Source organism: Echeneis naucrates, chromosome 6, assembly GCF_900963305.1.
Source record: "Echeneis naucrates chromosome 6, fEcheNa1.1, whole genome shotgun sequence".
NCBI lineage: Eukaryota > Metazoa > Chordata > Actinopteri > Carangiformes > Echeneidae > Echeneis > Echeneis naucrates.
Genome location: NC_042516.1, coordinates 9,787,720 through 9,798,026, shown reverse-complemented (window position 1 = coordinate 9,798,026; position 10,307 = coordinate 9,787,720). Strand labels below are relative to the sequence as shown.

Genomic DNA, 10,307 nt, shown 5'->3' with positions numbered 1-10,307 from the left:
ACCATCAGTTTAGCTTTCAATGACAACTAGTCCTTAGCATGGATGAACACACCCTCAATGGCGAGCTATATGATAGGATTATGACTGCATTTGATATGCAACACATGGAATTAAATATCTAGATAAGTTAAACTTGGTCCCTCACTCCAAAGTATCGGCTTAGCTGGGTCCGAAACTGCAAAGTAGTCAAGCAAATTGTCTGTTTGGTCCTTGTGGATCAATATCTAGGTTGAGTCAAGGGCACCCTGGTCTCTTCTGCTAATAGTTAACAAATGCGATGCCAAGAATGGGTTCTTCAAACAGGATGGAAATGACTCTGTACGATTGAGACTAATTGTGGCATAAATTTACAATTCGTTTCATAACAGGCTCCACAGCGTGAGGTCTGTCATGTGCAATGGACGCCTTGCTCCCATTTTCACCTGCCATTGCTCTCATTCTAACAAAGAGGTGGGGTAGAAGTTTCTTTTCATGTTTTCAAAGGCTGCCGGTTGCTGAGCTTTTTTTTTTTTTTTAACAGAAACAATAACCCTTTTTATTGAGAACAAATGTTGACATTTGGAGGCAGCAGCAGTGGGTGAGAAAAAGAAAGAGAGGGAGGAGTGGAGAGAGAGAGAGAGAGAGAGAGGGAGAAAGAGGCAGGCCTCTGTGTGTGCTTTGGAGAAAGCCTCTGGTGCTATTTGACGAAATAGCACTGTGTCCCCAGGGGAACCCACCTGAGAGTAAAGCATGCATTTCAATAAATCAAGTCCTAATGAAAGCATTTGTGCTGAGGAAGATGAAGCTGACCAGGGGCTATAGCATCCATACCTTAGGTGGCCGCCAGTGAGGTAGGGGTAAATAAAAAAGGTGGGTGAAATATATCAGTTTCAGACAGTGAAGAGCAAAAGAACACTGAATTTACACAAAAATCGATAATTGTTTCAGAAAGTCATCCACCATCACTTCCCTTTTAATCTTAAAACACTCTTTTATGGCATTTCTGACAGTGTGACACTATTCTCAGCAAACTGTACCCTGAATCTATGTCACAAAGACTTCTGTCACCCTAAAAGGTGGGTTAACTGAGTTTAGGTGGGTTTACCCGTCACTGCATCCCTGGTGGCAGTCAAATATTACTTCCTTGGATGAATCAAGTGTGTGTGCGTGTGTGTGTGAGGGGTTGGGGGTGGGGGGTTGGACCAAGGTGAAAGAGAGTCCCGTGAGATTTAGACAACACTCGAGCTCAAATTCAACTGGAAAATGAAGGATTAACTTTCAATGTGGCTGGGAGCAATGATGGAGGCCTCTTTTCGGAGGATGGGAATATTATATATTTGATCTTTGAGCATTTCACACTCTGCTAAGCCACAGCTGTGAGTGGAAAAAAAATACTGGAAATAATTTGACGAAATAAAAAAAAAAATAAAGACTTTGGTAATAATAATAATAATAACATATTAATTTCCTTTCCCCCCCAAATAGTTCCTAAATAGTTTAATTAGCTGTGTCCTAAAGCTGCTTTAATAACCAAGCCATGATGAAAAGCAGAGGAAAGCCTGTCCGATTAGGGCCCATCACACAGCCCATTGGAGCTGGCAGATGCTTAGATAGACTTTTATGGATTGCTCAATGCCGTGTCGTAATGAAGCAGGCAGGGCTGACCCATCCTGAACCGGGCTAAAAAGCTCCAGGGACGGGCCCCGCTGGGAGCCCATAATGCCCGATGCGTCCCACGGCTGTATTAATCACACTGAAAAAGAAATGTGTGTGTGTGTGTTGGGGGGGGGGGGGAGAGAGAAAAATGAAATAAGTATGTCGTTTATCCCAATCAAGGTCGTGAATATGTGGCCGAGGGAGATTCGCTGACCAGAATGAGGCCCTAAAAGAAAATGATGGTCCATTTAGAAAGAATGGATTGTGCAATCTGTGAAAACTCGTAATGTTTATGAAAAGCGAGATTCATCAAGAATTTCCCATCTGGGTTTGACTGACAGAATGAAAACAACAATGAGCAGAGTGAATAAAAATGCCTCGGCGTTAAATACAGATCTGTTATGAATAAAAGAATGACGCCCCAAGATTTATGTAATAGTTGGGAAAACAGTTTAATATTTTCTCCTTTGAATAATGGATATCATAGCCCCGCCAGTACATCCATACCAGCGCGTTTTATTTTTATTTACATTCAAATATATAAATTAGTAAAAGTACTCCTGGTAACAAGATTGTGTAGCTTTTTTCTCAAATGCATCTCAAATAAAAACCGTCCATTATATATATATATATATTTATATATATATTATATACACGTGTGTGTGTGTGTGTGTGTGTATATATATATATATAATATATGTATATATATATATGGACGATATCAGTTTCCCCATTTTTGCAATACAACTTGCATAAATTATAGGCATCATTTCGCCATCATTTAAAAAAATAAATATCAAATGTAGGCTATTCCACTTTGAAGTCCTCAAGTTCACTTCCCGTCCGCCTTACGTCCCCAGACACTTCCTGTCATGAGCATGGTTTCACAGAAAGGCCAAATTATGTTTCCCACACGTAAATATAGACTCAAATAATGTTCCGTGGCAAATAAGCAAACTATAGGAACCTGAGAAATAACATGGACATCACATATAATGGGAGGTCTTTCTCAAACCAGCGTGTGAAATGATCATTCTTAATGCATGACAACAAAACAGCTGAAATACTCCAATAACAACGTGAAAAATAAGGTGTGTGTGTGTGTGTGTGTGTGTGTGTGTGTGTGCGCGCGCGCGCGCGTGTTGTGGAGTGGCTGAACTTGTGTGGAGCTGAGGAGGCGATAGCAGCGTTCACTCCGACTACATGGTGGCACGAGATCCGGTTATGGAGTAAAAGGTTATTGGGGTTAAAACATGGGGCTCAAAGGTGCTGTCATTTCTGCTGTATAGTCAAAGCAATTGTGACACCTACCTGCAGACCCTGGAAATAAAATAATACCACACTGAAAGCGCATAAGTTGTGTCAGGTTGTGTCGAAGGAAAGATAACAACAACAACAACAACAATAATAATAATAATAATAATAATAACTATATGACTACCGCAAGTGCTTATTCCAAAAAAAAAACCTCCACTGCTAAATTTTCGGTACCACGACTGATCCAGCGGCTGCAAAGCAGAGTAACCACCACCATCACCCATGAGTGACATCTCAAGATGTAAAGTTGCACCATGATTGCGCAGAGCATGCTAACTGATTTGTTTGCTTTTGGCTGACCCAGTGTAATTATAATTATCCTAAGCTGAAAGATAAGGTTTGGGGCGCGCGCACACACACACACACACACACACACACACACACACACAGCAGAGGAAACATGAAAAATAGGATTTCTGCTCAAAGCTATGGCAACATTTCTCTGCTCACTGGATTCACAGGGCGCTTCTGGGTGAGTGCGTGCGCGTGTCCGTGCGCGTGCTTTTAGGGGCTGTCCGTCATGGGGCTTATTTTAATGTCTACATCTGTAGGTGTCCTCTTGCACAGTTCTTTGCTATGTGTTTTTCTGATTGCATCTCCACACTGGTTGCTCATGTAAATGAAAACCCTGTAGCCTCCCAAGTGACTCAAAAACACCAAAATACGCATGACTTTTTTTTTTCTCAAATGGGGGACAAGATCAACTTGATTATTCCAGAAAATGAACTGCACTGATAACGAGTTACAGGCCATAGTACACGTTTCCTTTGCTTAGGCGTCTCTGCAGAAATAATGAGTCATTTACTCTTATACTCAGTCTTAAAGTCGTATTCGTCTTAAAACAAGTAAAACTCTTGCGAATAGCGTCAGATGAGGCCACTTGTTTCTCATGCAAAATTGCTGGAAAGTCATTTACTCCGGTGGGGGGTAGGGCGGGGTGGCACGGGGGGGGGGCGCAAAAAAAACTAAACACAACCCAATCATCACAATCAGTCACAACAATGACATATGGGAAGTGACACAAAAGAAAGCCCAATTGATTTGCACTGGAAACAAGTGAACTCATATTTACTTCCACCGTCTTTCCTGTTTAAGAAATATACAATCTCAAGATTCAACACTAGATTAAATAAATTTTCAAATGGTTATTTTCTCTCTTTCATTTTTGTTGTTTTTTTTTTTTTTTTTCTTCTTCTTCTTCTTCTTCCTCTTCCTCTGGTAACATTGTACATCACGTTATTACGTACCTTTCTTTGCTTCTAAATTTGCAGGTCTGAAATGCGGCTGTTGCTGCTGCTGCTGCTCGACAACTACAATCTGGTTTGGGTTATTTTAACGAGCGGAGAGTCTGGCCTGTGTTTGGGGTTTGAGCTCGCCTCCAGAGCCTGGTGAGAGGCGCTCAGGCCCTCGTTTGCCGCAGCGGCGGCGGCGGCAGCGGCAGCGGCGGCGGCCAGACTCACTCCGGATGAATTAGTGTACCGCAGGATCCCTTGGCCCTGCAGGGGGCTGAAGTTGCCATAGTTTGTATAATTGCTATAAAAGGGAGAAGTGTAATAAATAGGTCTTCCGAGGATGGAGGGGGCCGGATAGAGGGAGGGGGAGCTGGCAGCCGGGGAGGTGGTGGAGGGCGTGGGGGGAGTGAGGAGGCCGCCGCTGGAGGAGGGGCAACTGGGCTGCCCGGGCTGTTGCTGATGTTGCTGCTTTTGGTCCGAGGTAGCAATCTCCGCCAGCGACCACAATTTGGGCTTAACTGTCGGGTTCTGGGCCGCACCAGACGAGGGCCTGCCGTCCAGGCACGAAGACGATTTGTTGTTGTTGTTGTTGTTGATGATGATGTTGTTGTTGTTGTTGTTGACCAGGCTCCGAGCCAAATCCTCCCGCTGGCTGTGGAGCTGGTGGAGGTGGTGGAGGTGATGGTGGTGATGGTGGTGGTGGTGATGTTGCTGTTGCTGTTGTTGGTGGTGGTGGTGCTGGTGGTGGTGGTGCGGATGGCCGAGGGTCGGAGCTTCTACTCCGGTCAGGGGAGACGACGTAACGGGTTTGGGAGAGAGCTGGAGCCGCTGCTCGTGGTTCTGGTCGTCGTCGTCGTCGCATTTGTCGCCGCCCTGGTCGGAGCCGAGCTCGCCCACCCGACAGCTGACCTTCTCCCCGTCAGACTCCGCCGAGCAGGAGTGGTCCGTCAGGGTGTCGACGTGCAAGCTGATGCCTGAGACAGGAGGAGGGAATAAATAAATAAATCATTGCAACGTACAGCTACAGAAAACTTCTATGTATTTATATATATCAGAAGATCAGAGGCAGAACAAAAAAAAGGTGTAAAATAGAGTCCACATATATCCCATTAATTATAGCATAACATAATTATAACATGTAAAATAAACGTAAACACGCTGTCTTCATCTCATGTCCCTGTGGATTCGTATGAATCGCTAATAAAAACCTTTGAAATCAGTCAGATATTCATTATTTAGTAGGCCACATAATTAAAAGTAATTTTCTAATGATTATTATCATCAAATCACGACTGTCTCCCTTTTTTTATATAGATGTGCAAAAAAATGTCATCAAGACAATAAGATTCACAGCGTGAGTTTACTGAGGCCACTCATGGTGACCGCTGTGCTGTGTGTCTACTTTTCCAGTGACCTGCCATTAATCACTGAGGAAAAAAAATGCTAAAAAATGCTAAAAAAATAAATAAAATATAAGTTTAACAGGTGAAGTGTTGTGTCCCAGAACCTCGTTTTCGTTAAAAATGAAAACAAAAATACTTTCAGTTATTGTCATGGCTACTAAAAAAATTACACGAAAAGCAGAAAAATAAAATGATTTGCATTAGAATTTGTGATTTTATCGTATTATCTTATTGATATATTTTACCAGGATATTATTGGGTTACAGCAGTAAATAAAACAGGGAGTCACCCCCTCCCTACTCATCCCTTTTTTTAACCCCCATCCTTCCCTGAATTGTTAAATGGATCATTGCCTCGGTAGTCAGATTATACCCCACCTTCATCCTCCGCTGAAGCCTCGCTGTTATCCAGAGTCTTTTCAGAGCGCTCCACCTCTTTCCTCTCCGCGTCCCCGTCCTCCTCGTCCTCGTCCTCGCTCTTATTCCTGGGCGCCCAGGTCATCTTGTTCTCCTTCTTGAGCCTCCTCCTGGCGTTGGCGAACCAAGTCGAGACCTGCGTCAGGGTCATCTTGGTGATAATAGCCAGCATGATCTTTTCCCCTTTGGTCGGGTACGGGTTCTTCCTGTGCTCCTGCAGCCAGGCCTTCAGGGTGGCCGTGGCGTCCCTGGTGGCGTTTTTGCGGTAAGCCGGGTCGTTGAGTTGGTAAGGGTACCCCGGACTCCCGTATGGGTGGTAACTTAATGCCCCAGCCATTCCCGTCGTGTGTGCGTCATATGGAGAGCTCTGCAGTTGAGTAAAAATAAAAACAAAAAAAACAAAAAACAAAAACAGAAATAAAAGAAAAGTCAACTCTGCTGTCTGCGAGCTTTTTGAAATATCATCCTCTCAGATCTGACTGGTGTCAAATGGGAATTATTTACAAAGCAACTTCGTATAGGTGTCAAGTGTATCAACGCACATGTCACACACTCACAGAATATTACAATCATTTCCGAACGAAGAACACAATCTGAAATGAAGTTTATACTACTGAGTGTTACGGTGAAGTCGGTAGGTTTTAGAAACCTGTCGGAATGGATGAAAGAAGTGGCATAAATAACCTGTAGATTTCACCCTCGCTTTCGTTTTATCGCACATCTAAATGTTAGGATCCGTATTTATTTCAGGGTTAAACAAGACATAAATGAATGGATTTCACCTCAGTTCGTTCGTCAGCTCATGAGCTTAAAACAACTGTCTGAAATTATGAACAAGGGTAGGAAAAGCATCGTGAGTAAAAGGAGGCCGCGGACAGGCAGGACGTAATGATTAACTAATGGTTAAGATCATTATCGGATTAACTAATAACAGGGCTCCCGTTAATATAGCCGTTAAAATAATAAAAAGGAAATTTCAATTTTCTGTAATCACCCATTAACTTCCTCGTTTTCGTTCAGTGGCTGCCTTTTGTTGTTGTTGTTTTGTTTTGTTGTGGCAGCCCCAAAGTGTTAACATATCTCCTCTTCGCAGCATTACAAATCCCATTAGCAAACCACTTGATATGCACCTTTTCCTAAAATGCTGGAAGTGGCCTGTGACATGAGCAACTCGGGTCATGCTTTTCATGTTGAAATTCCGTTTATTCACCTCAGAAAGAAAGTCAGGTGACTTCAACCCCTGGTGATTTTAAATGAAGAAGAAAGAGTCACAGCCTGCCCCCCCCCCTCCCTCCCTGTCACATTTCCAAATGTTTCTGTTTGAAATAAAATAATTCTGAGGTGGGTTGTTCAGTTGCACACCATGAGTTGAGAAGCCAGTGTTAATCGCTGGTCGAGCCATTTATAGTTTGCAACTTAAGCTTCACAAAAAAAAAAAAAAAAAAAAAAAAAAAAAGGAAAAAAGAAAAAAAGAAATCCCATTTAAGGCAAAAAGGAGGAGGAGGGGGGTTCAGGGATTTTAAAGTAGGGAACCAAAACCAGTAGGCCACTATATGAATGGATGGATGGAAAAGTTCCGCAAGAGCTTTCACCTACTGATTAGTCAATCATAACAAAACAGAGTAAAGCCCTGGCGCTCTGCGCCTGGGAGAGACGACACAAACATTTCATGTAATTAGATTTTTCACAATTTTAAAGACCCTGCAGTCGAAAACGATTCACACGGGATAACTCGTGACCATGTGGAATATATATGTATATATATTTTTTTTTACCATGTAGGATGGGAATCCCGTGGTCGGATCCGTGGAGTATGACAGTGGACTGGAGAAGCCCGCACCGGCCGAGGCGGAGAAAGCAGCCGATCCGGGGTAAGGGCTGAAGGCTGAGCCAGAGGACGACCTCGCCAAGTCTTCATTCCGCGGGGCAGCCAGAGCCGAGGCCCCGTAAGCCGGACACGAATAAAGAGCCAGAGAGCCCGGGGGCTGGTAGAGGTAACCCTGAGGATAGGACATTTGGTGAGCGCGGAATAGGTCGCCGATTCCAAATGAGGAGAGGAAAAAACTACCCCCCCCCAACCAAAAAAAAAAAAAAAAATCAACAACAAACCAAAAAAAAAAAAAAAAAAAAAACCAAATCGCGCAGGGCGGCGAGGCAGCAACAGCCAAAATAATAAAACAATAAACTCAATAATCAGCCGTGCGAACAGTCATCAGACAATGAGAATGAAAAAAAAGTCCTCCCTCCGCAGCCCCCTTACTGGCAGGAAAAAGCCCCCCGAAAGATCTGTTAAAGTGCCCACATAGAGGCAATGTGGCATGCGTCTTGATCCCCTAGCGTCCGATGTTTTTAGTACGCAGCACTATGAAGTGAGGAGTTAGGAGGGAAGGAGCCAGAGGAGTTTCAGACACAGAGCATTGGGGGAAACTGGAGCTGTCACTCCGGCTCATCTGAATATCCCATCCCCGCCCCCTTTCTCCCTCACAGAAATGGAGCCTCGGAACAAAACCCAAGACTCCACACTGCAAAAAGTGGGGTCGGTAGATTCCTTTAGTTAGGAGTGGAATTTTTAAAAAGTTCACCATATTTAATCTGATAAAATTAGATTAAGCCTGAATGGAAAAGCAAAGCATGTATATAGATGCACGTTTCATTATTGCAATTTATTTGGCCTAAATTCTGTTTGTTATCATTATTATTATTATTATTGCCGTTGTTGAGACAAATCCACCACGAAGTTGCATCAGAAATAAAAATTTACTTTGAAATGTGCTTTTTATTCCCACTATTTAAGTCCATCAGTGTTCAGCATAGCTTACATTCACTAGCTAAGGTGTCGGTAGACTAGTAGACTGACAGAGAAGGGGAAGACTGTTCTGTTGTTTATGTGAATTGTTGAATTGTCAGCTTTCTTGCGGCACGTACTGTCTGTCTGATCCGAACTTCCGAATAAACTGGGCGAGCGAGGTTAAGTTGCGTGTGTGCGTGTGCTTGTGTGTGTGTGTTTGTGTGTGTGTGTGTGAGAGAGAGAGAGAGAGAGAGAGAGATAGAGAATGACCAGTGCTCTCCACTTGCAGCTGGTTATTTCGTCAGTCCGCCTGTTAAGACGCGGACACATCCGTGGAAGTGGGCGAGCACCGATAAGTGTGCGCGCTCCCTTGGCAGTGCGCGCTCTGACCTGCTGGAGGCGTCCCCGGCTCCTTCATTTCCACCACTTAGCCAATCTCCAACACGCCCATCCCTCATTATTACAATTACATTCATCAGCAATAACAAAGCTGTCGGCGGTGGGTGATTGTCCTTTTATGAGGGGCAGTCTCATCTATGAGCGGACGCCACCAGCACTGTTGTGTGCTCTCTCTCTCACACACACACACACACACACACACACACACACACACAGGCATGGGCTGAGTTTGACAGTTCTGCGTGCTCGTTTGGACCAGCCTGAATGCAAAACAGGGCGCATCCTTGTCCTTTATTATTGTGATTACAGACATTATGACCTCTGTTGGAGACAAGAGATAAAGCACAGCATGGGTGGAAACCTGAATCAGTGACAGCGGTTTTTGGGGACGGGCAGTCAAGGTGGCAAACTGTTTATGAAGAAGAGTGTCCTCGCAGTCTCTCTCATCAGTATTCACCAGGATGGATGTGTTCATCCATCAGGTGCTTGTTCCTCCACTGCAGTCTGTGGTCTGGCAGTGTTGTAAACAGCAACAGCACAATTTGAGAAGGTGCATTTACAGCTTGCCAGCTTGCCTGCTCGCAGGACTGACTAATTTATATATAACGTTCAAAGACGGGCGTGCTTTGTGATGTAGAAAAAGGAGGAACATTTACACGTTGACTTTTCTTAATGAATGCGCGTTATTCAAAAAGTTTTTTTTCTTTCTGTATATTCTGTATATAGACAACACATTGCAATTAAACGTCATGAGTCATAACAATGCACACAATCATGTTGCAGAAGTGAGAAGATTCATTGCGGTATTTACACCCAACCATGGCATGCTGTGGTTTTTATGAAAATATATATAATAACAGAAGACGCCTTAACGAAATACGAAATTAAATGAGCCATCAGTTTTGAATATACAACACACAGCTGTGCCATCGAACATAATTTCATTGTGTATGCATGTGAGTCTGTAGGCATATGAGACAATAACACCATGGTCTGATAGTGAAGCAGGCAGATATTGACACTCACGGGAAGTATAACATTTGAAAAAATCTCACAGCCATCTATATATACAGGGATTGATCACAAGCATAAAATAAAGTGCATTTCGGACCTTGAT

The 10,307-nt window shown here is 43.5% G+C and overlaps 1 protein-coding gene across 1 annotated transcript; it reads right to left on the bottom strand.

Moving 5' to 3' along the window:
- Window positions 1-3,983: 3,983 nt before the first annotated feature.
- irx2a (iroquois homeobox 2a) lies at window positions 3,984-8,043 on the bottom strand. The gene is made up of 3 exons (XM_029504610.1): window positions 7,779-8,043; window positions 5,965-6,370; window positions 3,984-5,158 (listed from the first exon to the last, which is right to left on the bottom strand). The coding sequence occupies exons 1-3, from the start codon at window positions 8,016-8,018 to the stop codon at window positions 4,263-4,265; spliced, it is 1,542 nt and encodes a 513-aa protein (XP_029360470.1). The 5' UTR covers window positions 8,019-8,043; the 3' UTR covers window positions 3,984-4,262.
- Between the last annotated feature and the right edge of the window lie 2,264 nt (window positions 8,044-10,307).